At 44.1% G+C, this 25,435-nt stretch overlaps 1 protein-coding gene across 2 annotated transcripts in view; it reads right to left on the reverse strand.

Moving 5' to 3' along the window:
• Positions 1–10,000: 10,000 nt before the first annotated feature.
• Positions 10,001–25,435, reverse strand: part of SLC20A2 (solute carrier family 20 (phosphate transporter), member 2) — a 39,688-nt gene continuing 24,253 nt past the window's right edge. The window contains exons 9-11 of one of the 2 annotated variants that reach the window (XM_010586254.1): positions 17,989–18,174; positions 17,195–17,279; positions 10,001–11,510 (exon numbers count right to left, since the gene is read on the reverse strand). In XM_010586254.1, the coding sequence (XP_010584556.1) occupies positions 11,346–11,510; positions 17,195–17,279; positions 17,989–18,174 (436 nt within the window). In that variant the 3' untranslated portion in view covers positions 10,001–11,345. Of the gene's footprint in view, positions 11,511–14,398; positions 15,925–16,480; positions 16,695–17,194; positions 17,280–17,988; positions 18,175–25,435 lie in introns of those variants that run through there. The other variant, XM_010586253.1, reaches the window with a different exon arrangement.

Genomic DNA, 25,435 nt, shown 5'->3' on the forward strand with positions numbered 1-25,435 from the left:
GCCCGGCCTCGCCGCCTCCGTCCTGGCGCCGCAGGCGGGAGTTGCGGCGCTCCGGGCCCGGGCCCGGGCCCGAGCACACCACACGCCGAGGCCTGGAGCGGCAGTGCGGGCCCGGTTCCAAGCCCCAAAGCACAGGACTCGGTCTCTGCTTCCGAGCCCAACAACGCGGGACTTGGTCTCTGTTTTCCAGGCCCCAAAACTGGCCAAAATTTAGAGCCTGGTTTCAAGCCCCCAGAAACACAACAGTAGTCTCTGTTTCTGCGTCCCCAAAACTCAGCATTTCGCCTCAATTTCTGAGCCGTAAGCTTGGCCAAATGAGCCAAGCCTCCAAAAACCACATGACTGTTTCTGAGCCCAACAACACAGGACTTAGCCTCCTTTTTCAAACCCCAAAGCTGCCCGGATGAACCTGCTTCCAAGCCCCAACAACGCAGGACTTGGGCTCTGTTTTCAAGACCCTAAGCTGCCCAGATGAGCCTGGTTTCAAACTCCCAAAACACAGGACTTGGGCTCTGTTTTTCAAGCCCCTCCCCAAAATGCAGGACTTGTTCTCTGAGCCCTAAACCTGGTCAACCTGGAAGCTGGAGAAGCCTTACAAGTTGCAATAAGAAGACTGAAAAGCAGATGAAAGGAAAAGGTAAATTCAATTAAAACCTCATCTAAGCCAACTTCTTCATTTTTAAGACAGTAAAGAGAGGCAGGCAATTTCCATCCTACTGCTGTGAGATACCACTTCTCTGCCATTGAGATTTCCAACACCATTACCTCTGATCCTCCGAACCTTTGCACGGTAGCTCAACCTGTTACATACAGACCATTAGTCTCACTGAACTCTGGGCCCACTTTCCCTGAGGAAGGTTTACATACATAAACAGAGATGCTTGAAAGCTGCTGTGTTTAATAATACATGCTTGGGAACTAGCTTTCCATGAATTGGAGTCTTTTTATTCATTTTTGCAGGCTTGGTGTGGGGCTTACAGCAAATATAGCTAGATCATGAGTACCTATGGGATGCTGCCTGTTACACTGCCTTCAGCTTTGATGACCCTTCTTTGATACAGATCTGTTAGCAGCAAACTTCAGACCAACTTCTACAGAAAGCGAGAGCCTGGGCCAATCTGGGTGTAGAGGACTGTGCATCACATCATTATCCACACTGGGGAAAACAGAAAAGCTCGTTTAAGGTTTGCTTTTTAAAGAGGAAAAAAAAGAAGTCAGGGTGTTACAATAGAAGAGCTGAAGAGCAGAGGGTGGATTGCCCTTTCCATGAACCAGCATTGCAGTCACCTGAGCCTGACAAGACAGGACTGCTCACCATGGTAGTGGGGAGGTGGCATCTTGGAAGAGGCTGGGAAGCTCTGGTGTTCACTTTCTTTGACCACTTTAACCTGAGAAGCAGAGCCTGTGCTTTACTTTCCAAGCCTCCCATGTCTTAGCCATACCTTCACCTACCAGCAGGTTTACTTTTCCAACAGCATTTGCAGTGAGGGGAGAATAACTGCAATTTTAATAATGAACACTTTCAGCTGTGTCTTTACTTTTAGTAAACACTGTTCCTTCCTCCTTTCCTTGCTTTCCCAGGTAATTGGGTACATATCTCCTACTAAATTACCTTTCATTCTTTGCCATTGTCTTCTGATGAACTTTTCCCTGTCACTCACACTTCCTTGATAGTTTAGAAAGTCTGTCAGTATGCAATATGTTTTACTGTTTCTTTTATGATACTAATAATGAAGCTCGCTTTGGGTTTTTTCCAGTTTTCCTGGACTACAAATTATATAGCATGTAAATACAGTAATTTAAAATCTTTGCAAAGTTTTCCTCTAGCCATTTAACTATTGGAAGCAACCCTCATCTGTTTGGCATTCAGTGTATTGCCATTTCCTCTCTTCCTTTGCTTTCCTATCTACAGCTCCATGTAAATACGGATAATAAAGAGAACACAACACCTGGATACTTCAGCATGCCAGTATTACAGATACTCCCCAAGGAGTAAATGAGGGCCCCCTTTACGCTCCTGGAACTTTTTTTTGCCAGGGGAGGTTGGCTGTGGGTGAGAAGACAAATACAGACAGATATCCCAGCTCAGCTGACCGTGGATAACTGTATTGAATGTAAGTCTTCACAAGTACTGAAAAAGAGGAAAGCTGGATGTTTCCTAGTGCTTTTGACAGTGAGAACAAGCTGCTTTGGAAAGGAAGTTTTTGTTCGCTTTTAGAAAATAAACGATTGTCATCCTGATTCAAACATCTCTCTGTTGCTAACCACAAACTACTGGTGCTCTCCAAACAATCTTTTGGTTATTGCTCATATTTTTCTTTTTCCTTCACATTTTCCTATTCTGTTATTTCAAATGACTGCTTCAACACGGCTGTGACTATCTGCTAATCACACACTGTCTTGCGGAGTTGCACTCTAACACAATTGCATTACCTTTTTTCATCAAAGGAAGCAGGCAGTGTTGAGATGTGTTTGGCATCAGGCAATATCCAGGGAAAAAAATCTGCATAGGGGATCTGCTGCTGAGTTCCACCAGGATTGAAAATGCAGTGGTAACTTATAAGTTTATATATATATATATAAAAGAGCTAAAAGCAAATATACGCCAGCCTCGTCTGAAAACTAGCAGATCCACTTTATGATGCTCTTGGTCTTACCATCCACTACACCTAGGGCTAGGGAAACAGTGGGTTTGTGCAATGTATGTACTTGTATGCTCTGAGGCATATTGCCTAATACTGTATTTGTAAAGGTATTTAGGGGCAGTTAACTTCTAGTGATTTTACTGAGTACAGGTGCCTTAACAGCTGTTGAAGTATGACCTGTATGACCTTTCCCTTGTATGTGCTCAAGTTACCTCGATGTAAAAAAAAAAAAAAAAAAAAAGGCAGTAAAACACTTCCCCATAGTAATAGAGGGATTGATGCATTCAGGTTTGAAATACTGAGGTAGTTCGGTGATGGAAGGGGTGTAGGTCCCTCAGAAATCCCCAGCAAGGATTCTTCATGTCCTTAAATTAATCCCTTTGTATCCCTGACCCCAATCGGACATTTCTGAGCTTAACTCATCAGCTCCAGCATGGCTGGAAGCAATGCAAGGAGGAGAACGGAGGATCTCCTGGTATCCCCACATAGGTGTACAGGTCTTTCACCAGCCAGGCACTACCAGCAGGTCCCAGATGACAGTGGCAGTTTCCCTTCTGGGCTGAATTGAGCTGCATTGAAATCAGCATCATCTGTCTGAACAAGTCATGCTGCTCATCAGTTCCTCAGAAGGGTCATTCAGGAGCTGCTTTGTTCTGTTATGTGGGACATACACCACACTGTATGATAATTAGGGCCTTTGGCAGGCTTTAAAAAGGTTGGATTTTTATATAAGCCTGTTACAAGAGCCTCAAAGCCTGTTGAATTAACAGACATTTGCCCCTGTAGTTACATGCCCAGTAACCCCAGCCATAGAGCTCTTTCCCACCTAGTGTTATGTGGCATATCAATATTTGTCACTTGTTATTTACGGTTAAAACCGTGGCATTTCAGGAGACACTAGGTCTCCTGTATTTAATAGGCTTAAGCTAGAGGATCAGTTCTTGGCCAAGTTCTTTCTTGCTGTACCACTTGATGGCACTCTTGCATTAGCACACTGCGGGCTGAAGGTAGGACAAATCAAGAAGCAAATCCTGTCCAAAGTTATTCCACTTAATTTGTTTTGCATCATCAGTGTACCTGTTTAATTGATTAAAGGAATCTAGCACTGTAGTATTGAGTAGGAATAAGCAGAGCATGCAAAATAATTACACCAAGACAGCCCTTATTTTGCAATTTTAATCCCAGATATTGTCTGGATAATTCATTAGTTTTTCATTCTTTCAGTAAGTTTGGTAAAAAATTTGCCTTTGTATTACTGAGCCTTTTCTTCCAAGGGTGGCAAATTTTCCTTGCCCAGTATTTTCTTCTTTCTCTATCAGAAGCTTTGTAGCAGGTTTGTTCATTGCATGTGTTCATGCATGGTTCAGGGTTTTCTTTTGTCCTTTTGGTTCAAAAGCAATGAATTGCTACTGAAAGTAAACAATGATACCTTCTGTTTGGCTAGATGGTGAATGGAGATTAAATTATGTCCTCTGAGTAATAAATTATGATTCAACTTCATATCAAAGGAACATTCTCCAGTGGGCGATATGTGGTTACTAAATGAGTATGAAGTGCTATCACATATGCCACTTATCTCTAGATGGTTATAAATACATCAGTGAGCGCTGCAGATTATTACAGGCTGCAGGTAGAAACAACTCACTGGTCCACTGGATTTTATAACTTCATGAAAAATGTATTAAAACATTTATTAGCTCTTTATATGCAGAATCTTAATGGCAAATGTAACTGACCAGGATCTGAAGTGAAAACGTTTCAGACTGGGAACCTCACAAATAAGTGTTATGGGTAGGTAGCACCTGAGAGGTTTTGAAGCATATACTGTCCTGACTTCCTCCATTACCCGCTGGATTGCATTGGCAGCGATAATTGCAGCTTCAGGAAAAATAACTGCTAAACAATGATAGCAGTAAAGCCCTACAGCCTTTCTCAGTTAAATTAAGTGGAAATGTAGTCCTTGAGTACTACTGCTGAAACTGGCTGAGCAGAATAAGAGCAAGTGCCCTGGTGGGTTGGAGGATAGTTCAGGGCAGGAGAAGGACTGCTCGCTTTGCACTGTGACCACCCTCCCCGTGCCTCCATCCAAAATGTGTGGTCACCTCTGCCCTATATCTAATGCTGGCATGAGAATAAAAGCAACAGATTGCAGGTTGAATCTACTCTAACCAAGGCCATGTAAGCTGGTGAATTTAGGGGAGGGCCACTGTCATCTCTGTAGCCACCATTTCTCTTCTGGTTTTGCATCAGCAGCTTGTACTTCCACCATTATTTGTGTGTCTCAGCTACAACCTCCGGATCTTTGGAGGCTATTTTGGTATTGTTAGTATACCTCATTTACTTCTACCCTTTCTGCTTATCCCAGTACTTGTGGTTTTTATCAACACCATATGCAAACACCTTGCATTTGTTAATGGGTGTTACAAACTTTAGTCTTACAAAGTAGAACTTTTTGTCTCTATATATTCCTGTGTGAAGGGGAACTGGAGTAATTTTCAGTAACAAAGGAAATATTTTTACATTGATTTGATGTAAACTACCCAAAATGAAAGAATGAAGCAAACAAGTAAGAAATCTTTGTCATAATATTCAGAGACTCTGGGAGATTTTTTTCAAATGATATCTAAGAGCATTCACCTCAGCCTTCATAAAGGAAGGGGAACTCTTCCTTAACAAACATTATTTGGGATAAAGATGGGATGGAAGGACAGGTTTTTATGGAAGAGAACAGCCTGAAAATTGATATAGCCTTTTAACCTCTTTCTGCAGTGCTTAGAAACAATAACCCAAATAAGTAGAAAGGTTGTTAGCCAGCCTCTATATAATGTAGCTCTTGAAGAAGTGCTGTCTCAAAGATTCTGGGCACGGATTGCTGTATCCAAATTCTTCACAGTGCTTAGAAAAACTATCTAAAACTTTGGAAAGCAAGTAGACACAGCACATGACTGTGACCCAAGAAAACTTGATGCATTCACCTTTGTCTACCATCCAAAGCTTGTCCACTGAATTGAATGTGCCGTTCTCCCCATAAGGGGCCAAGCTCTTCACAGTGCTTGGGTCTAGCCTGAACTTTCCTTTCTCCCTTTCATTATCACTTCTTGTGCCAGTTCCCCATTGCTTTTGGTGTATTTTGAGCAGCACTTAACCCCAGCACTCTGTGACAGGCACTTTATCAGTGTAACAAAGCATCTCTGGTCTTGTGGGAAACAGAAGTCATCATCTGTCTGGAAGCGGCCAAGACTTAGTACAGGTTGTCATGCAGAGTCAGAGGCTGAGAAGAGAGAACTTGTCAGCTTTACCTTGATAAGCCCATGAGTGTGAAAAACATGCCACATGCAATTTCCATTACAGAGATCACCAGGAATCCATAAGAAGCATGAATGAGTGAGTGGAACAAGTCAGGCATGCAGAAAATTATTCAGACCAGAAGCGTTGGGCAGTTCCAGGTGTGCATGCTTTCCATAGGAATCAAGAAGATTCTCAAAATTGTCTTACAAGATCAAGAGAAGATCATTCATTACAAAGTACATCAAGATAGCAAGATAATGTTTTCAGATTAACCTTCCTATATTTTTTTCACCTCAAGCAAAAAAGGCAATAAATTCTCTCACAGTAGGAAAGCAGGTTTAGTATCATCCAAAAAAAGTTTTAGTGCGTTTCCACTTAGTTAGGACCACCTTCCTGGTTCACTTAAGAGCAGCGTACTACATCCTCCTTGTCTTTCCCTGACAGTGGCAACTTCCTCCACAGGTACAAGCATCCTCTCCCTTTGTGCTGGAGGAGGGATATGGACTGTTGGTGGAGTTGGCTTTCAGAGGCTGAAAACCACAGCTGTCCTGACAATGAGAGATCAGAAACAAGGATCCTATTCTTTAGCAGCATCTCAAATTCCATAGCTGCATGAGCCACTCGCAGCAAAGGAATTGGCATGCACCATGCTGCTGTGCGGGAAGATCCCATCCAGGAGCTGACTGCAACACAGCAATGAAGAGGACCGGCCATCAGCTGGACTCCTACCACTCCTTTTCCTCCCTCTAAAGCACAGCAGTGAATAATGATCTACAGTAAGTACTTGCACTGTGGCACCATTGCCAAGCAGCAGCAGATGTCACATCCTTAAATTTGGGGCTTATCAGATGAGAAGCCATGATTGGAGGCATGTATTTGTACAGCAGTCTAATTCATGCTTGCACCAGCCTACAGGGGAAGCTGATTGCAGTTAAGAAAGGGAACAAGCTTTTGTTACTTGCATTCACCCCCTCACACAAAAAGCTTCTGCACCTGGAAGCTAGTAACAGCACAGCATATATGTACAAGTTAAAAATACTGTTTTGCTTAGGAAAAATAACACCCTTTTAAAAACTGCAAATAGTTGAAAAAGCAATGTAATATGTATATAAGATCTTTCAGACCAATGTTACCCCTGGACAAAGTGTTTGTTCATCAATACAGTGCTAAAATAGCATCACTGCAAAAGTTCAGTAGCCTAGTTTAAAGAACTGGTCAGATAATGGTTACTTTTGCAAGACGAGTAGAAGCAAAGTCTGCTTGTGTCAATTCAGTGCAACAAATAAATTTTTCTCCTAGGATGTAAGGTAACTAAATATCACACAGTCAGCTTAATTAGTTTCTGATATTTGTACAACTTCACCTTTAAACTCTGGAAAAAGCACAGTTCATGTGTTTGTGCTTTATAATTCCTTTCTCTTCTGCTTTACTGCTTAGAAGGAGGCTTACAAAGCTTCACAGTGGCAATAAAATCTTACTCCAATTCCGACTTTCTTTTGGCAACCAGGAGATGGAATCAATGCTCCATCAGATCCATCAGGCCATCTCACTAGTGTCACTAAAGCAAGCTCAACAAAAGGAAGAACACAAACCCAGAGATCCTTAAACCTTTCAAAAAAAAAAAAAGAAAAAGAGAAGCTTTTCTCATCAGTTGCCTTCCCTAGCGAAGCACCACAAACTGCACAAGACCCTCATTCAAACAGTTATCTGTTCCCCCAAAAATGTATCTGTCCGAGTCTTTTTCAGTATCAGTGGCTTCTCTGAAGCTTCTGCCCTGCCACCGTGCAGTCCAGGAGCACCCAGGTCCCCAAGTTTGGGCTTGGAGCTCTCACAAAGCAAACCAAATCTCTCTACTGCAAACAAACAAGGGTCCTGTACCTTCATGTCACCCTGCCCCAGGCATTCCCCAGCTGCATTTTCCAGGCTCTCACAACACAAGGCCCTGCAAGGAGCATTAAGTTACCCACACCAGAACGAGTCTTGGTACCTGTGGCACGGGCAGACCCCCTGCCCCAAGGGGTGCTCAGCCAGTCTGACCAGTCACTGGTGCACAGGGCACTTACCTTGGAGGTAGGAGGCCAGCAGCAGGGTGCTGGAAGAACAAGGCTGCTCCATTGAGGAGGACAAACCAGGATACCCAGGTCACCATGCCACAGCAACTTCACCAGTGTGGGGCACACTGCCAAGCAGCACAAGCAGAGCAGGGTTGGTGGCAATAACAAGTCCCAACAACAGCCCAGTGACCATCAGACAAACATGCAAAGGACATGAAGCAAGTCCCAGGGCAAGCTAGGAAGTCTGGCAAGTGGGTTGGAGGCTGGAGGCACCAGGAGAGGTTGATGGAGGTTAATTAGAGTCTGTTAGCACCCTCATGCCCTGCCAGCTGGCTCTCCTTCTCAGGATGGTTTGAGTCAAGGATTTTACCATGAGCCACAGTAGACACTTTGGTTTCTGAAATTCACACTGCATTTTCTCACTTAAAAGGCTTTTTACTTGTAATAAGTATTTTCATCAGGTTTCTGTCTCTCTTACCTCCTGACCTATTTCTTGCCCTCACCTTTCCTGAAAGGTGAGCATCCAGCCCCCATCAGCCTGCACACGCTCCTCCCCAGCATGCAGCAAAGTCTGCCTGATGGTGACCATGAAGTCCTGTGCCCTGCCCGGGGCTGTAGCCCTGATGGCCATGAACCATGGTGGGAAAATCTCTGCCATAGCACTGAGTTCAGGGGATGGGGCAGCGGTGTGGGGTGCAAAGCATCCCACGTCTCTGTTAAGGTCCATCAGCACCTGCTTGCTAAATGGGTCTTGGCTAAACAAGGCTTAACTCTAGGGCCCTGCTGGGCCCCCAGGCTGCTGCAAATGCAAAAACCCCGCTGTCTACTTGCTCGGAAAATAGACCCATACCTATTTTGATTGCTGTCTGAGTGAAGGACATTTTAACCATGTCCATATTTGCAGGGCATTTCACCAGCTGTGCTTCCTCTGCGGCGATTCTGCTTCCCAGGGGTGGTAAAGGACACCTCTATGGTGTGGAGAAAGTCACTTCAGGTTTTCCAGCTCCCTCCAGATTAAAGGTTGTTGTATTTCAGGCAAGGATATTTTGGAGATGCTTCCTTGCTGGCCATTTCCCTCATAACAGTTTTATTCATAAATGTGTGTGTTGACAGATGCCCAGCCGTGTGTGCTGGGGGATTATCACATACTCCCCGGAGCTGGCACAGCCCCCTGCATGCTGCCTGCGTCTGGCAGGGCTACAGCTAGGTCCCTGCCGGTGGAAGAAGAGAAGTCTGGTTTGTCTCTGTAGATAAAACAAGGTGGCAAGCAGCTGGGCCACTGGGCAGGCATTTGTTTAGGCAAGTGCTAAGATGGGGCAAGTCCTTCCACCCCCTTCCACAGGTCCCAAATTGTCTTTGTGCGTTTACTGGCTGCTCTGTTCACTCAGCTGCTGCTCATCGGTCCCCCCCTGTTTGCCAGCACTATTTATACCATCGCTTTAGGGTTTCAGAGGGGTTGGAAACCGAGTGCTGCAGCGATGGGGATGCTTGCAGAGCCCCAGCAAGGGGGGTTGGGGGGCAGTCAGAGCCAGCAAGTGCCCAGTGAATGCATCCAAAGGAGCCTCAGAGCTTCCAGACATTGCCGGGAAGACACCCATGAGCCAAGCCCTAGGCGGAGTGGGTGCTGGGGCTGCCGGGACAGCAGGAAGAAAAGGGAGGTTTTGTCAGGGCCACACAGAGCGTGGTTTCATCCCCACTGACCCCAGGGGACAAAGAACAAAAGGCAGCGGATGCCAAGGAGTAGGTTTTAGCTGCCCGTGGAGCCTTCCCGTTATGGCTGGCACGGCTGAGTAATGCTCAAAAAACCCAAGAGGCAAACAGTGATAGGGGCTGTTTATCTTTTTATTATAAATTTAGTATGAATGACCAATGGAAAAGTCACAATGGAGTACCAAGAACATTTTATCAAAATTTTAGCAGCATTTAAACAGTAATAGATTCCCAACCTCCTCCAGGCACCCCTTGCCCTTTGCCTCCCACCCACAAAACAGTAACCTTCACCCAAATGTGCTTCCCAAAGAGGATGTAGCTAGTCATTTCCCCCTGAGCTGCCGTGAAAAAACATCTCATCCCAAATGCTGGTTACCATGCAACCTCCATCCACGCAGGGCCAGGCTCCCGTCCCCTCCTTGCGCTTGACAGCACGGTGGGAGGCTGGCAGGCTGTGGCGTGGGACGGGATATGCCGGGGGGGACCCAGTATCTGCTCGCATCCTCGCCGTGCTCCTCACGCCAGCCCCTGCGTGGGTCAGCACTCCCACGGGCACCCATACCTTCAACCACAAAACCAGAGCTAAGCCTGTTTCCTACCCGCTGCTGCCCTTCGTTTCTGTATGTGGGGGTGCTGAGCACCCCGCGGTCCCACTCCTGTACCTGAGAGGGTGCGGCTATGGCTGGATGGACAGAAAGGGGGGAGACTGACGGTCTGTTCTCCTGCTGGAATTGACAGCAGGGCAACCAGGAGCTGAGACTTGAAGGGGAAAGGTAGAAGGTGAGCAGTGAAACTTCAAATTCAACCCACAAAATGAAGTCTGTCTACTATCAGCTAATGTGGAGAACTGTGGTCTGCCTACTAAGTAACAAGAACTAACTTTTCTGTGTGCTTTTTTTTTTTTTTTTTAAAGTTACATTAAGACATGAACAGTACTATCCTAGCCTTGCTGGCGGGAGCCTGGTGAAAACAGTGTTGAATTAGAGGTGGGAAAACACAACACACGCCCACACCTGTAGACAGCAACATAATATCGGCAAGCTATTCCCCTGCTTCTTTGGTACTTCCTAAACTTTCTTATCCAAAATATATAAGGGAAATGCACCATTTAAAAGTTACTGTTTGTAAGTATTTACACAGCCATAACCATCACGCTATGACACACAAAGGTCAATATGATATGAACAAAGTTATTTTATGAAAAGCACTTCTGCACATTTTATTTTGTTCCAGTATCTTAATAGCTTTAAAAAAATTCATGTGTTACACAGTCCTGTACCTCGCTTCTTCTTATATCAAATGGACAAGAAACATTTCCTAATCCATACTCTTCTTCAAAAGATTAAAAAATTGCCACCAAAATGATACACTATGTACAAATTTTACTAAATATTAAATTCTAGGCAATTATTTTCACCCCACTGATAATATAACTTAGGTATTGTTACCTACTATATGCATATATATTTCTTTAATATATAAGAAATGGCACCACATCACCATGTCACCAATATGACACATTGTTATGTACAGTAGATAAGAAGTTAGATATGGAAGATGGATCCTCTCTGACTGGTTCTTTCATGGGAACGCTTCTCCCCTCGGTAGTAGCTTGGCCGTTTCCCCTTTTCCCACTGGCGGAGGCTCTTCAGATGTAAGGCAGGATCCCGTACATCAGCAGTGCCATCACCCCGGCGCTGAACAAGCCGGCCACCGGCACAGTCACAAACCATGCCAGGAAGATGTTGCGGAAAAGGCGCCAGTCGACAGCTTTCTTGGAGCGGATCCAGCCGACAGCCACCACAGAGCCAACCTTGGGAGTGCGGGGAAGAGAGAGGGAGACAAGATGTGAGGGGTAGGTCCAAGCGCTCATAACATGCCCATGGCCACACCAATGCCAGTCAGCTGATACCAAGCGATGCTCTGAGATAAAGGAGCCCCTGATGATGACAATGGCTGTGTTCTGGTGGGGTGGCAGGAGGATGACAATTCCAGGGTGCTGTAACCTTTATTTTTCAGTGATCTCCACTTCTTCATGGGTCTCGGGGCCAGCCAAAGGAGAATAAATATGTTTGTGGGGTTTTCTCTGCCCTGCTAGCTCCTGGATCAGCCATGAGTGCAATGGAGGCAGCCCTCCAACCGCCCAGCACCTGACTCAGTCTGTAAGGGAGAGGGCCACTGAGTCTGGCCAGACTGTGGTCCAAATCATGAAAACACCAGGAAAGTTGTTTTTAAGGCTCTGCTGGAGAGTGTGGCATAGGGCATGTCGGGATAGCTAGTATGGTTCCCATCCCACCTGCCTGTCCTCTTGCTGGTTTGGAACATTCTGCCTGTTCACCCAGCAGCTGCTGAACCTCTGCAGCTTATAGCCTGGCATATAGTGCTGACTCCAAACAGCACCTATGTATTTCCATACTGTGGGCTATAAACAGGACAGCAGCAGCAATGTAAGCAGCTGAGCCCACCCTGTAACAGCACTGGTAACTTGGCAGGGGGCACACAGACAGCGCAAGGTTAGACCCAGTACAGCTGCCCTACATCAAACTCATCAGTCCGAGCCTTCCGATGAAAACCAGCCCTTCTGGACCAGCCAGCCAAGCAAAGTATCCAGAGCTAAAATCCTCCCTGTGGACAAAGACATCAGCCTGATGCTATGGGACATGCAAACTGCATGGACATCAAGAGGTCTGGCTCCAGGTGGGGAACGGATAAACCACCAAAATATCCTTCAAAGGCACTGTTACCAGGGCAGCTGGATAGGTCAGTGTTTTTGAAGACAAAACACACTGCGGCATGGGCAAAGCTACAACCTTTTCTTCCTTCAAATGTATTTTCAGTTGATAAGCTCAGGTATAAACCCAGCATATTATTTTTTAAGAAAGAACCGGACTGAGAAAAATATTCTTGGTGAAAAATTATGCAAAAACTTCAGAAACGCTGCGTTTTCTTTCTGCCCTGGAAACAGCCCTCCGTGCCATTAACAAAAATGTGTAAATCGGTGCAAGTCTATTCAAAGCACACGGTAAAGCAGCAAGAAACGTGGAAACTCCAAGACACAGCTGGGCTTTTGCTCCTTGAAAAGCCATCCCTACCTCCTCTTCCCTGCTTGTTTTCTTAATGGGAGTATCAGTCCCTGCCTATAGATGAGAAGATGGGCTGCTCCCCATGTGCGGAGCCAGAAAAATGATAAATGCTGGGAAGACAGGGAAGCAGGGAGAGATAGGACGGGGATATCGAACCCACATCTTTTGTTAACACCTATTTAACTTCTAACTACTGCTTAACATTTTGTTTTGGAGAAGAGAGTTATTTGTGGAAGACCCTGTAACTCTAGAGAAATAAGACTCAAAAGTGCCTGTGACAGAATAAGGGAAAACTAAACTTGATATTCTAGGACTGAAAAGGCCTCAGTCTAAAGCTTGATCAATAAGGAAATCTGTTAGACAATACTTAATCTGAAGACCCCTGAGTGTACAATATGCTATTCTGTATTTAGGAGGTGTAAGTGTATTTAGGAGGTGCCCAGCTAAGAGGAACCCCATACTTCTGACTATATCAAAGCGTTAACCCAAGGAAACAGCATTTGGTTTTCCAGCAGCTCAGCTGTTAGGTTCTGCTTTACATTTGGCATGTCTTTAGTATCCATCTGTCATACTTGCAACAAGAAGCATTGCTTATTGAGCGAGCCTGCAGTCTACGTACGATAATCTCTGAGTTCTTCCTGAAATTCAAAAGGTATCAGCAATGATGGCATTGGTAATCCGTTTTAAACATTATGAAAGTTTAGTTTATTAATAGTGATTTTGATGGACTAGAGGTTAGGAGAGTAGCTAAAACTTGGGTGCAGGGACACTACACCGTCTGCAGAATTTCAGATGATATCTACTTTGAGATTGGTTTGAAACCAGTGCAGTTTGCCTTCAGTATGTTGTGCTTAAAGCATTACAGAAATGCTTTTGGCTTTCTTATTCCTGTGCAATGGCATATCATAATAACACACAGAACACGATAATTTCATCAGAGCAACACTGAGAATATTTTTCAAAATACCAGAATCATAATAGCAAAATGGAGCTGACAGTATGACCTCAGCAAAGTCGCTTTTGCACAGAAAAAGCATTTAACTCCTGCAATCTAATTTTACCCATATGTGAACACGTTCAATCTGTTACAGCTGAGAAATGCCTGTTTATTTCTACATCTCATATCTTAGAATAAATAACAGGCACTATGTGTAAGATTCAACACGATCATTTGCCTACCTGGGCAGCAGAAAGGCAAGGTATGCATTCACTCCACACTGGCTTTTCAGTGCTAAATCCCAAGGGACGTTGAATGGGTGCAGGCAGAGCAACGTGGCTACCGTGTTCAGACTCACAAATTCCTTTGGAGGCTCAAAAGGTTAGGTCTTTCCCTCGGGCCCTCTTGACTTGGGAGGCTTTCAGAGCAACTTTCCTCTCCCCTTTGACTCGTGGCAAGGATAAAGGTGCAGTTCAGGCTCTCGGCAGGCACTGAGCGTGGAAAAGCTGCTGGGCTGTAGATTTAGGGCAGGCATATTGGGTGGTTGCTACCTCACGTAGACCAAAGCCTCTGCTTTAGGACTGAATGCAACTCCTGATCTGAGAGGGCTTGACAAATCTTTCTCAGAAGCTAATGCTTTTCTTCCTGCTACCAATCTCCAGTTTGCCACCACATCTGCTCCAAGACCTGAAAACTGCTGCTCAGAGCTTTCCTTCATACTTGGTCTCCATTTTTTGTTATAGTCTATTGTTTCACCTTGAAAAGGTCTCCCTCCACCTAAGGTGTTTCACGCTGCTCCTTCTTTGCCATCAGTTTATCCAGTGGCTGCACATTCAGTTGACTGACACCCCTTTGGTAGGGCTCCCACTTTAGCAAGTGCTGTGGAGCAAATGTTGGGGAAAAGAGTAATTCCCACTCCCTGATGCTAGAGGCTTAGGACTAGGCTCACCTTGAACCCATTTTCTTTTTGATTTCTAGGGTGACATAATTTTTCTGCTGATTTTTAAGAAGGCATTTCTATCTCAGTGGCTGACAGCACTTTCAGAGAGACATTTTCCCATAGAGTAAATGATATATAATAGTTCTTTTATTCCTTCACCACGCCCTCAAAGAAAACAAGCAATACATTTGTTACAAGTGTTTGCTTTAACTTGTGTTGATCACTTAGGATCTTTCAACTCAGGATCTCATTCTGCTGAAACACAGAGTCAGTTATAATAATGTGACATCCTGGAACAGTCTAATCCTATTGCGAAGTGGATCTTCCCATTAAGAATGATCCATCTAATGAGATACAGCAAACTACAGGGAGCAGACACAGACTAACCACATTACCTGCTTTTATGGAGGTATTTTTTAAAAATAATTATTTTGCTCTGCAGTTAGAAAAGACCAAGCTTTTAACTGCGTTGAGTCAATGAATACCTCCTAATGCTGCCCTCTCATTAGCTTATGGCTTCCAAGACATTTTCTTTTTAAATTCAGTTTATTTGTCTGTACCAAATTGTATTTTCTCTTTTACAACGGTCGGCTAGAAGTACTTCAGGCATGCAACTGAGATGATCAAAGCTGTATTATTCTCTCTGGCAAATTCTTCGTCACGCATTTGATATACCAGTCAGCTTAAAGGGAGGTGGTTCCAGGCTAGCATTTTTAGAAGTGAATCACGTTGTTATTATTTTTCCCCTCCCTGCTTGATTCAGAGGAACCAGAGTTCGGCCAACGCCGGGAAATCTGAACAGCCCTTCAGAGCAGCTCAGTCTTGGCTACTTCTCAAAGAGCTCTACAGCAGAAGAAAGAAATGATTTTGCAATAGAGGAAGGCTTTCTGAAGAAATGGTTTTCACTAGAAAAAGGCTGACTGAACCAACTTGGGGCGTTTTGCAGGATGTGTGGATTTCATTGACTCTTTCACTGGAAACTAGGTCAATGTCACAGGCAAGGATGTCCGGCTTCTTGCCCACCCGCCTGCCATGCTGTGGAGCAGTGAGCCCCAAAAACCTGCCTGCCCCAGCCCCAGCCAGAGCTGGAAGGGCTCCAAGGTCCCCAGGGTGCAGCAGCAAATCCTACAGGATATGGCTCTTGTAGGGCTTGCTGGTAAGTCCCGAAGCAGAGGGGCTTTGCCGCTCTGGGGTCTCTGATTTCGGAGGGGCTTCCCCTTGCCCTGCCAGAGGGTAAGGGATACAGACAGCTCTGCGTGTCCAAGAGCTTGGGAGTCCATGGGGAAGCAGAGGAAATTAAAAAAGGATATTTTAATTGGGAGTTCCCTGGGGAACAAAATTCCAAATTCTCACTATGTTCTTCCAGCAGTGTAAATGTCCACATGCTCCTTGTTGCCTACAAGCAATATAAATGTCTTCTCACACAGCGTATCACATAACACAACTAAATTCTGCTCGTTACCCAGCCTATATCTATAATTCAAACTGGTCTTTTTTAAAAAAAAAAACAGCCAACAACCTTGTTCAAAGAACTGATTACAAGTGCCGGATTCTGTATTATAATGCACAAAAGTGAGGACAAGTTGGTTTAAAAGAAGAGAGACATTAAAATATTAGCTTAATGATGTAGCAGTGTTTTTCATACAGGTGGCTCTAAAATACATGTAACTGGTATCACACAACTACAAGTCTACGTTATTTTAATATGTCTATATTAGTTCAATACGATCACGTAAGCGTGAAAGACATTCCAGACTTTTGTGCAATTACTTATAATGCTGACTTTGCTTAGCCATACTGGCTTTAAAAGCAGTCCTCATTACCTCGCAATCACCGTCTGCACGGCGCATCACATAGTGAAGGCAATCTGCAACAATTGGTATCTCTTGTATTTTGTTATGGTTTGTCCTAGTGATGTGATTTACTGATGCAATCACTGCAAACTCCAATACCTTGCAATGGGTGGAGCTTATTGGAATACCCACATTTGAGGCTACAAGTACCGTTAGCGCACACATTACTTCAATGCAAAATCCACTGTGAAGAAATAAAAAAAAAAGACAGATGGAAAAACTGTAGTAAAAGAGTTATATGCAGGAAATCCCATGCCATGCACTTATCAAGAAAGTGAAATATAAATGATGAATGGTGCGCAGCCTCTGAACAAGGGAGAAATGCTACCCAACCAGGTTCAAATGGCACCATTGGAGGAAACCAGGTTCTTCCTTGTAATTCTTTGCTTTAAAATTGAGGTCATGTTTTAGTAAGCGCTGTTTTTTCTTTAACCACAGCTATGGAGTTCACACTGTGCCCGATTGCAGCGACTTTACTGTGACAAGTCCAATGCATTTTTTGGAAGCCTAATTATTTTCCAGTGTCGCTGGCATGACCGAGATGCGCTGATGCACCTCTGCCTAACCGTCCTCCATGAGCGGCTGTTTTCCCCTTGCCGTGCCATTATCCGCTGGCTCAAGCGGCACAATTTTAAGATGAATAGTCCAGACTGCCTTGACTGCAGTCGCTGGGCAAAGGCATACCTTGCAGTGTGTAGTACTGACAGGAAGTCCAACATTGGAAGCTACCACAACTGTGAACGCCGAAGCCAACTCAATAGTGAATCCACTGCGGGAAGCATAAGAAAACACTTCACAATCACTCTTTGCATCAGCTCGGACTGATACCATGCAGCGTGCCACAGTCTTACCCGTTTCTTCTTTCGACTGTTTTATCTCCGACTGATTTTTGTCACAGGAATAAGTTAAGAGAACAAGGAAGGGCTGAATAATGGGAACGGCACAGGCTAGTCATCTGTAGCAACCCAGCTGCACATCTCATTGCATCAGGGACTTTTACTACTCTACGCTGCGATGAATCATGCCTAATTAGTAATTTGGTTAAGCACCAGCAGAGGTCAAGTATGCATTAAGGATGAAAATTACTGTAATAAATACATATGGTTTTAATAGTCTGAAGCACACTGGGAAAGCCACTGTAATCTTGCCATTTTGAAATGCACCTTCTGCCACATTAATTAGGTCATCAGCAGAAGACTCTGTTCATGTAGACCTCTACGCCTCAAAAGCATTCAGTATTAGTTTACAGGGTTATCTTTTTGTCCTTTCTCTCTTTCTTTCTCATTCTTTCTTTCTCTCCTTTTCCTCTTTTTTCTTGCATTTTTTAGAAAGATGGAGAAGTTGAAGCCAGGTTATCATTAAAATCAAAGCACAGCAAATGCAGCAAACTGCATTACAAACAAAATACTGGAGCAGCAATTTCTCAGATCAGTTCACACACAAAGTTCACACAACTGTAATGACAACTGTGCACCTACCTTGATGGTGTGATTGGAGTGAGGTCTTTACCCATGGTCTGGATAACTCTTCTACCCCAGACCCAGAGACCCACACAGATCCCAACACCTCCATAAAACAGCAGCCAGACGGGAGTCGATGCTTCTTGCATTACACCACCTTGCTCGTAGATAAGCCAGAGCGCAACGAGGGGACCAATTGCATTGCTGGAGAAACAGAAAAACATCGCTCAAGTTATAAAAACACAGATAATTGCCTTGAAAGAAGTTTCTTATTTTCTGTGTTATTTTTCTTCATCATGTGTGCAGCACTGCTCTGACCTGACCCTACAGGCAACACCCTTTCTCTCTTGGAAAGGCTGCAGCAGGGGGCTCTTATCATGTTGCTTTTTCAGTTACCACTTCAACGCTGATAACTATAGCAAATGCTGAAAGGAATTTCTCTTCTACAAATTGTTTCCTGAAATGGCAGATTCAGTAATACCTCATTATGTCTGTTCTGGGACAAAACCCAGTATTTTCAGTACTGTGCTGAAATTATCTCAAAATTTACCAACTGAAGAGCTCTGCATTTTTAAAATTCAAGTATTAAATTAGCTCTTTTTGTCAAAGAGGGAAATAAATGAACAAAATTACCACTGCAGACAAGAAGATACACATATAAACTAATCTGGTAACCTGTAATGTTTGGAGATACAATCAGAATGCAGCCGGGAAGATGACTTAGTCTTCTTCAAATGTGTTGTAGAGCTAGTTGGACTGGATCAGAGAGGACTCATTGGTGACACCGAGCTGGCGTAAGCCCTTTTGCTACCCTGCTGCTGTTATTTAGAAAAACACTGAAACTGAGCAACACTGAAGTCCCCACTCCTAACGCAGGTCACCTGATACTGGTGGCTGGAGTCTCCAGTGCCTGGAGTGAGACTTCTGACTCTGTTTATTCTGAAAGAGCATCAAGTTTCTAGACATGAGAGTTAGAAGAAAAACTTGAAAGCTGGTATCCAGTTACTTTAGAGGCTTAAATATTAAAAAGCAGGTAAGAACTTTGACATCCCCTTTTTTTTCAGCAGCTGTTTTGCTAAACTGAGTAGCTGCTTGCCCTGCTGAGCAGCATTTATCCACAACCAAAAAAGCGTAAGAAGCGAGGCAGCGCTGCACTTATGTCTGAATATTCATGAGAAGAGCAGAGCAAACCTGTCCAGTGTCATTCAAAAAGTCTGAAAACCAACAGGAAGCTCCCCTCTTTGTAAACCGATAAGGAGAGCAGGTTGCGGCAACCGCTGCAGGCAGGACCGACAGCTATGCTCGCCCTGCAGCCAGGACCGGCTAAATTTAGTTCCTGGTCTCGTTCCAAAGCACACAGATGGAGTAAGGGCCAGTTTTAATGTCAAATATTGTGCAAACCAAGCCACCATAACCAACAGTTAATAATTTACTTGAATCCCATCTTTACCAGATACAAGGTACTAGGGGCTGAGCACTAATTGCCAAGAGACAACGGTCCTCAGCATTGCAAACTCGGCGTATCTAAACAACATGAGACCCTCCTTCTTTCTTCTGGTCCTTGAGAAATTGAACTTTGAACCCTAAGAAGCAGTCCTGGAGCAAAGTAACTAGGAAGGAATTTTAAACACACATAACATTCAAGCTGCGGGGCAAATGAAAATACTTTAAAATGCTCTTTGATATAAAAAGGAATGAACAATTCTTACATTTTTTGAGAAGTATTCTGGAAATATATTAGTGAGCTAATATGGATAATAAAATCCAGTGGGTTTGAAGGCAATGGGTAGTACGATGAAGAACTAAATACACTTTAAATAAAGAGTGATTTCCACTAGCAAAAGTACTTTAAAATTCTGGTCTGATACTGTGCCTGAGTATGCATTTGATTTGTTGAGTTTTTGTGTGAGTGAAAGGATGGTATTTGAAAAGTCCTTAATGCCTAAATGCAAGAATTACTTTAACTTCAAGGAAGAAGAGACTCTTGATTGAAGCATTTCTAATATTTTTAAGTTGACCCGCAACTTCTTTGCCAGTGTTTTCAGGTGTGGATTAAATTACTTGCACATTTAAATGCCTTATTGTGCATAGCAAAAGAAAGGTAGTTCACTGTACCTTCAACTGATGGATGCAGAAGGATGGATAAAGGCAACTAAAACATTGATCATATGAATAAAGGGAAAACTGATCACCCCTTATAGTGCTGTATGACATGGGGACAACCTCCCTGTTAAAATAACAGGTACATTTGGAGCAAGCCCAGGCACTTCCTGACTGTTCTAAAGAGATTATGGATGGATATTTGTCAGTCTTAATGTAAATGGGAAGACAAAAAAGGCTTCAAAAACTACAGCAGCAAACTATGCTCTTTTGTATCAAAATCCAGTTTTAATTATTTGCAAATGCTACAGCTCTGTGAATCAACTAAGCTTAATCCTCGAAGAAAAGGTTATTTTCTTATTTGTGGCAACGGAAGGCAAGGCAAAACTCTGCTGACTTATGCTCAGCCTCAGAGGATCCGAGTGGCTGATGCTGCCCAACAGATTAGAAGAGACGACACTGATGCCCACAGGGGCAGCACTTCTGATACCTTCCCTGTAGGAAAAGAAAGCGGAGGAATACTGGATCCATATATGCTTGGAAAGGCTAAAAGGTAATTAACTGCATTTTCCTTTGTGGGTATCTGCACCGCTGGTTATCTATACCAGAGAGACATTTCTCCTCTCCCTGTAAATAATGTTCAATGTGACTTAAACGTTCTGCTCCTAGAGACAACGCCACCTCCCAGCCTCAATATCAGCAAACTGGCAGTGGTGTGCAGCCGGTGGCTGTGATCTACCAGCGTCACGGCTCTTCGGAGGGCTCCTTCGGCTTCTGGATTTGTTCAGTAGGTCCAGGCCCAGGGGCTTGTGGTATCAACACTTCCTATGCCAATGGAGAACAGCTCTAGAAGGAGCTGTTAGGCCTGTCCCACCACAAAACTGCCAAAAGCTCACAGGGAATGCATCTGACTCAGAAACTACAAAGACTAGGATCTTGGTACTGCATACGTCAGCTTTGAGACATTATCATAAGCACATGCAATCAACCATACCTGGGACTAGGAAGAGCTCATCGGTAGAAGACAACCAGTCCCAATAGAAGAGTAAGAGAGAAACAACACATCAAAAAAAAAAGGCATCGTTAGATAAGAGACTGCTTTGAGACTGTTTGCGGTTTACAGATGTCTCCTACAGCTGAGTGACTAAGTGGATGAACCATAAGGACACTGGCTAGACTGGGATGTGGCTTCCACAGTATGTCCCACCGGTTCTATCTCATTTGACTCAAGACATGACTAGCAGAAAAGCAGACCTCAAATCTTCCATGCGTTTGGCTAAGACTCATTTCACACATCTATTTTCAAGAAGTGATTTTCTCTTACTCTCCCACACAGCTCTTTTACTTGCCTTAACTAACTCTCCTTTGTGCTGGAGCTCCAAGTCTTATTCGTGGTAGTTTAGAGGGAGAAGAAAACAGCCTGAGATGGTCACTCAGGGGGTCTGAACCCCTATCTGCATCTATCTATGTGTAAACTGCCATTAGGTTCCTATGTAACTGAAGGGCTTTTGAGGATGTTACCATATTATTTAGCTATTGGGTTTAAAAGCCAAGATAAGCTACTCCTGCTGTATTACTTTAGTGCTGTATACCTAATACTCATTTTTCCACTGAGCACAAGAGGATGGCCACTACGAGTTCATTTGGGGATGAATTTATAAAACGTTACGGCATAAGAAGCCTAACTCCTGGGTCTACCTCTTATGAAGTGTATTCTCCATGTTCAGTATTTTTCACCATCTCTGCTGGGCTCCGCCAGCCCTGGTTACTCACAGGGCACAGGGCTTTGCAGCAGAGGTGGTGTGTAGGGGCTGTCTGCCTTCCCTAGAGGTACAACACAGGATTAAATGCCATCTACAGTAATGCTCGTACTTGCAGACACATGTCACGGCGGTGCAGCGAAGTGCTGCTGAATGTTTCTGAAGTGCTGTCTGACCCTCATGATGAGTTCGCTAGCGCTCTCAACTAACGTGAATTGGCACAAGTTCTCTTTTTCTGCTCACTTGTGCCAGCTGAGAATCTGTCCTGCACCATTTATAAAGCTGTTCTGAAAGATAGCATTTGACAGTGAATCTGAACTATAAATAGAGTTGGCTTCTCCTCTCCCCTGTGAGACAGATAGTATTACTGGCAAAAAAAATCCCCACATTCAGCTATCATGAGACAGGCTTAGAAATTACAGTTTCCCATGCACACACACACACGAGCAGAGATTTTTAGGTACCTTTGGGTCACAAGTCCAGACCTTTCTCTGGAGGAACAAGGACTACAACCTTTTTTTTTTTTTTTTTTTAGTAAAACTTAAGTGTCTTTTTCATTCATGGAAGGATGCCATCAGCTGAATGCTCTATCACCAAATCCCATCATTGTCATAATATTTTATGAACTAGCAACATTGCTATTACCTCGCTACTTCTTATTTGAGGGGAGTAGTGAGTTGCTCAAAAAGAAAATTTAACTGTATTTGAATGCTATGCTCTGAATAAGCTTTGTGTTATAATCCATGATCTACAGACTACCTGATGACCATGCCTTGATTCTCTGCTACCTGAAAAAGCAGATTGTGTTTTAGCCACTTCTTCTAGTTGAGTGAAAGAATTATCACTGATTAAAACTGAATGACGAGCAAAATAGTCGTCTGAGAAAGCTATATTAGGCTTCCAATATTACAAATATAATTACAAAATCCCCAGTCATTTGACTATTTCCCAAACCAGGATTTCACAAATGAACTTTCCACTGGGAAAATAAGTGGGATGATATTTCTGCATATGCTGCAGTTATGCCTGGACACATTACCCAGCTGAGTAAGGGCGCAAGAAAGATATGCCTGTATGTACGAACAGGAAAAAAACTATGTGCTAATCTCCAGAGATCTCAGATTATCCAAAGAGTTTTATCCTAGTTCCAGTAATCGGACAGTTTTGAAATAGTGCGTATACCATAGCACAATAAAAGTGTGTCACAGCTGTGCCCTGTGAAGTGCAAACTTTGGGTGCATTAATGAGTCAGGAAGGCTACGTATTTCTTCCTGCAGCTCATCCCTGCGTGCTGTAAATGCTGGCCCTGAAACCCCAAATCCCTGGACCCTGGAGGGTTGGGTCCACCCTCCCCTCTCGCCCACCAGCATCAGCCTTCCCCCAGCAAGTCCAGTCACGGGCCCTGCTCACAGCAGGATGGGGAGGTATTCCCGTGCCCACTGGAGCCCGCTGTTTCTTGCTGCTCTTCTTTGGCTTGCCTGCATGGCACAAAAAAGATGCCACGTACCTGCACAATTAAGGACACAAGTGAAGATTCATATCTACTCAGGACATGGGCTGCACTTTCAGGATGGACTGCTATTAAAAAGGGAAGAAATCAGATTTCAGGCTGCTCTCAGTAATCATAATGGACAGATTAGCTTCCTAAATATTCTAAGTGATCTTGACTGCAGCTCTCAGGGAGGGAATAAGAAATACTAATTTTGTAATCCAGCCTTATTATAGCTCTTTCAGACTCCTTATTTAGCCAGGAAACTGAATCCCACTAAGCTCTCTGTGTGCAGTGAGATACTGGCAATGTTCTGGCCCTTCTCTCCTTTAATCCCATTGCATTTACTTTAGGAAGAGGGGAAAAGGTGAGTCCCACTGCTGTTTGTGTCCTCTGACTTAAAACTCCAGTCTGTAAGGAGGTGAAAGAAGTTTCCTCTCCCTGTATTTTGGGTAAACAGGTATTTCCTAGTTTCACTTGCATTGCTTTGCTTAACAATGAATTCCCTATCTGGTAGCAGTTCTATTTCCCTAAAACCACTGAGAGAATGTGTAGAAATACATAAAAAAATACTAAGCATTTTTACTATAGCTCTGAAATAGTTTTAAATCCTGTCTTTGGTAATGTAGCCTATATCATTTGGATAACGGAGAGAGCCATTCTTTGTCAAGCTTGTGCCATAAATCTATATAGCATTACTTGCAGACTCTAACACAAATGATCCTTTTTACCTATAGTATCTAAGTACGAATATGCAAGGGTAGTCCTGAAGTCCTCCACGTGAAATTTAATTAGAGCAGCCACGTTCAAACAACTTACACAGCAGGAACTCAGCAAAACAGAGATTCCCTGCACAACCGTGAAACATCTGCAAGCAGGTTTCTCCTCCCTACAGCATGTACCAGCTAAACCTCGGTACCACCTGCACCTTGGCACACACAGACACAGGCGGGCAGCATAGTCTGTGGTCACCCTGTTCAGCTGGAGCATTACAGCTCCTGCCACCGTCATGATAATAAACCACCTTCCTCCATGGCTAGAACCCATGAACCCAGGGTAGATGCATGCTCACACAAGCCAGGGCATGTAGCTCTTGTCATCCCTGGGGTTTCTCCTGTGACAGCAGGAATGATGGCCTGAGGTGGGGTGGGGGTAGGAAGGGACAGAAGAGGCTACCCATTTATAGGTGAAGGAATCTGTACGAGAAAAGACTAAACACATGCACAGACAGGTGTGTAGGAGCACAAGGCTCAGCCTTTTTTCACAGCATAACAGCAGATTTTAATCAGCAAACCTCACGTTGACCTACAGCATCTTTCCATGGGTCATCCCGCTTTGACTGCAAGAATTCAAGGAATAACGAGCTCCAGAGGTTGCTTGAGTCAACAAACGCATCCTCCCGTTTGCTCGAGTGGGCTGCAGGGCCAACGCACCATTTGCTCATAGCTTTCTCGTTCCCAACCCAGTAGCAAAGCAGCCACAGCCACCACTGTGCTAAGCATAGGAGATAGCTATGGGGTTAGCAGTCCTCTCTAGCCATTTCCAAAACAGCCTGCCCAAATGCCTTCATTTTCGAGAACTAGTTAATTCAGACATGCTTCCAGACTTTGAAATGCACCATAAACCCTACAGCTTCAGCAACTCTCCTGCTACCTGCATTTACGCAGGTAAGCTGTTGTGGTTGCAGCGCTGAGCTCCAGATAATCATGATTCTTGCTGAACCAACCTACACTTTCAGAAAATAAGCTGAGTCCAACTCAACCATAGGTGCATATAATCCCCACCAACCAACAAAGCCCACCCTCCTGGCCCCTCTGGAAAGCTGGCTCTGAACAAGCATTTAGGAAGCTGGCAGTTCTCCTTGTGTCACGCTCCTGGCCCAGGTCTTTTTTTCCGTCCTGCCCTTTTTATTCTCCCGTTGCCCTTGCAATGACCTGACGTGCTCCCTTTGTGCTTGGGTGCTGAGCCAGTGAGACCTGCTCACTTTGCGCCACTAATTAAGTTCAACAACAACATTTTTTTCAGCAGTTCTGTCCCAACATATTTAGTCAGGATTTTAAATTCTTTAGATTTCATTCAGCCCATGTGCACGATGGTGTCACAAGGCTCTCGGCCC

Source organism: Haliaeetus leucocephalus, unplaced genomic scaffold, assembly GCF_000737465.1.
Source record: "Haliaeetus leucocephalus isolate CR32 unplaced genomic scaffold, Haliaeetus_leucocephalus-4.0 Scaffold140, whole genome shotgun sequence".
NCBI lineage: Eukaryota > Metazoa > Chordata > Aves > Accipitriformes > Accipitridae > Haliaeetus > Haliaeetus leucocephalus.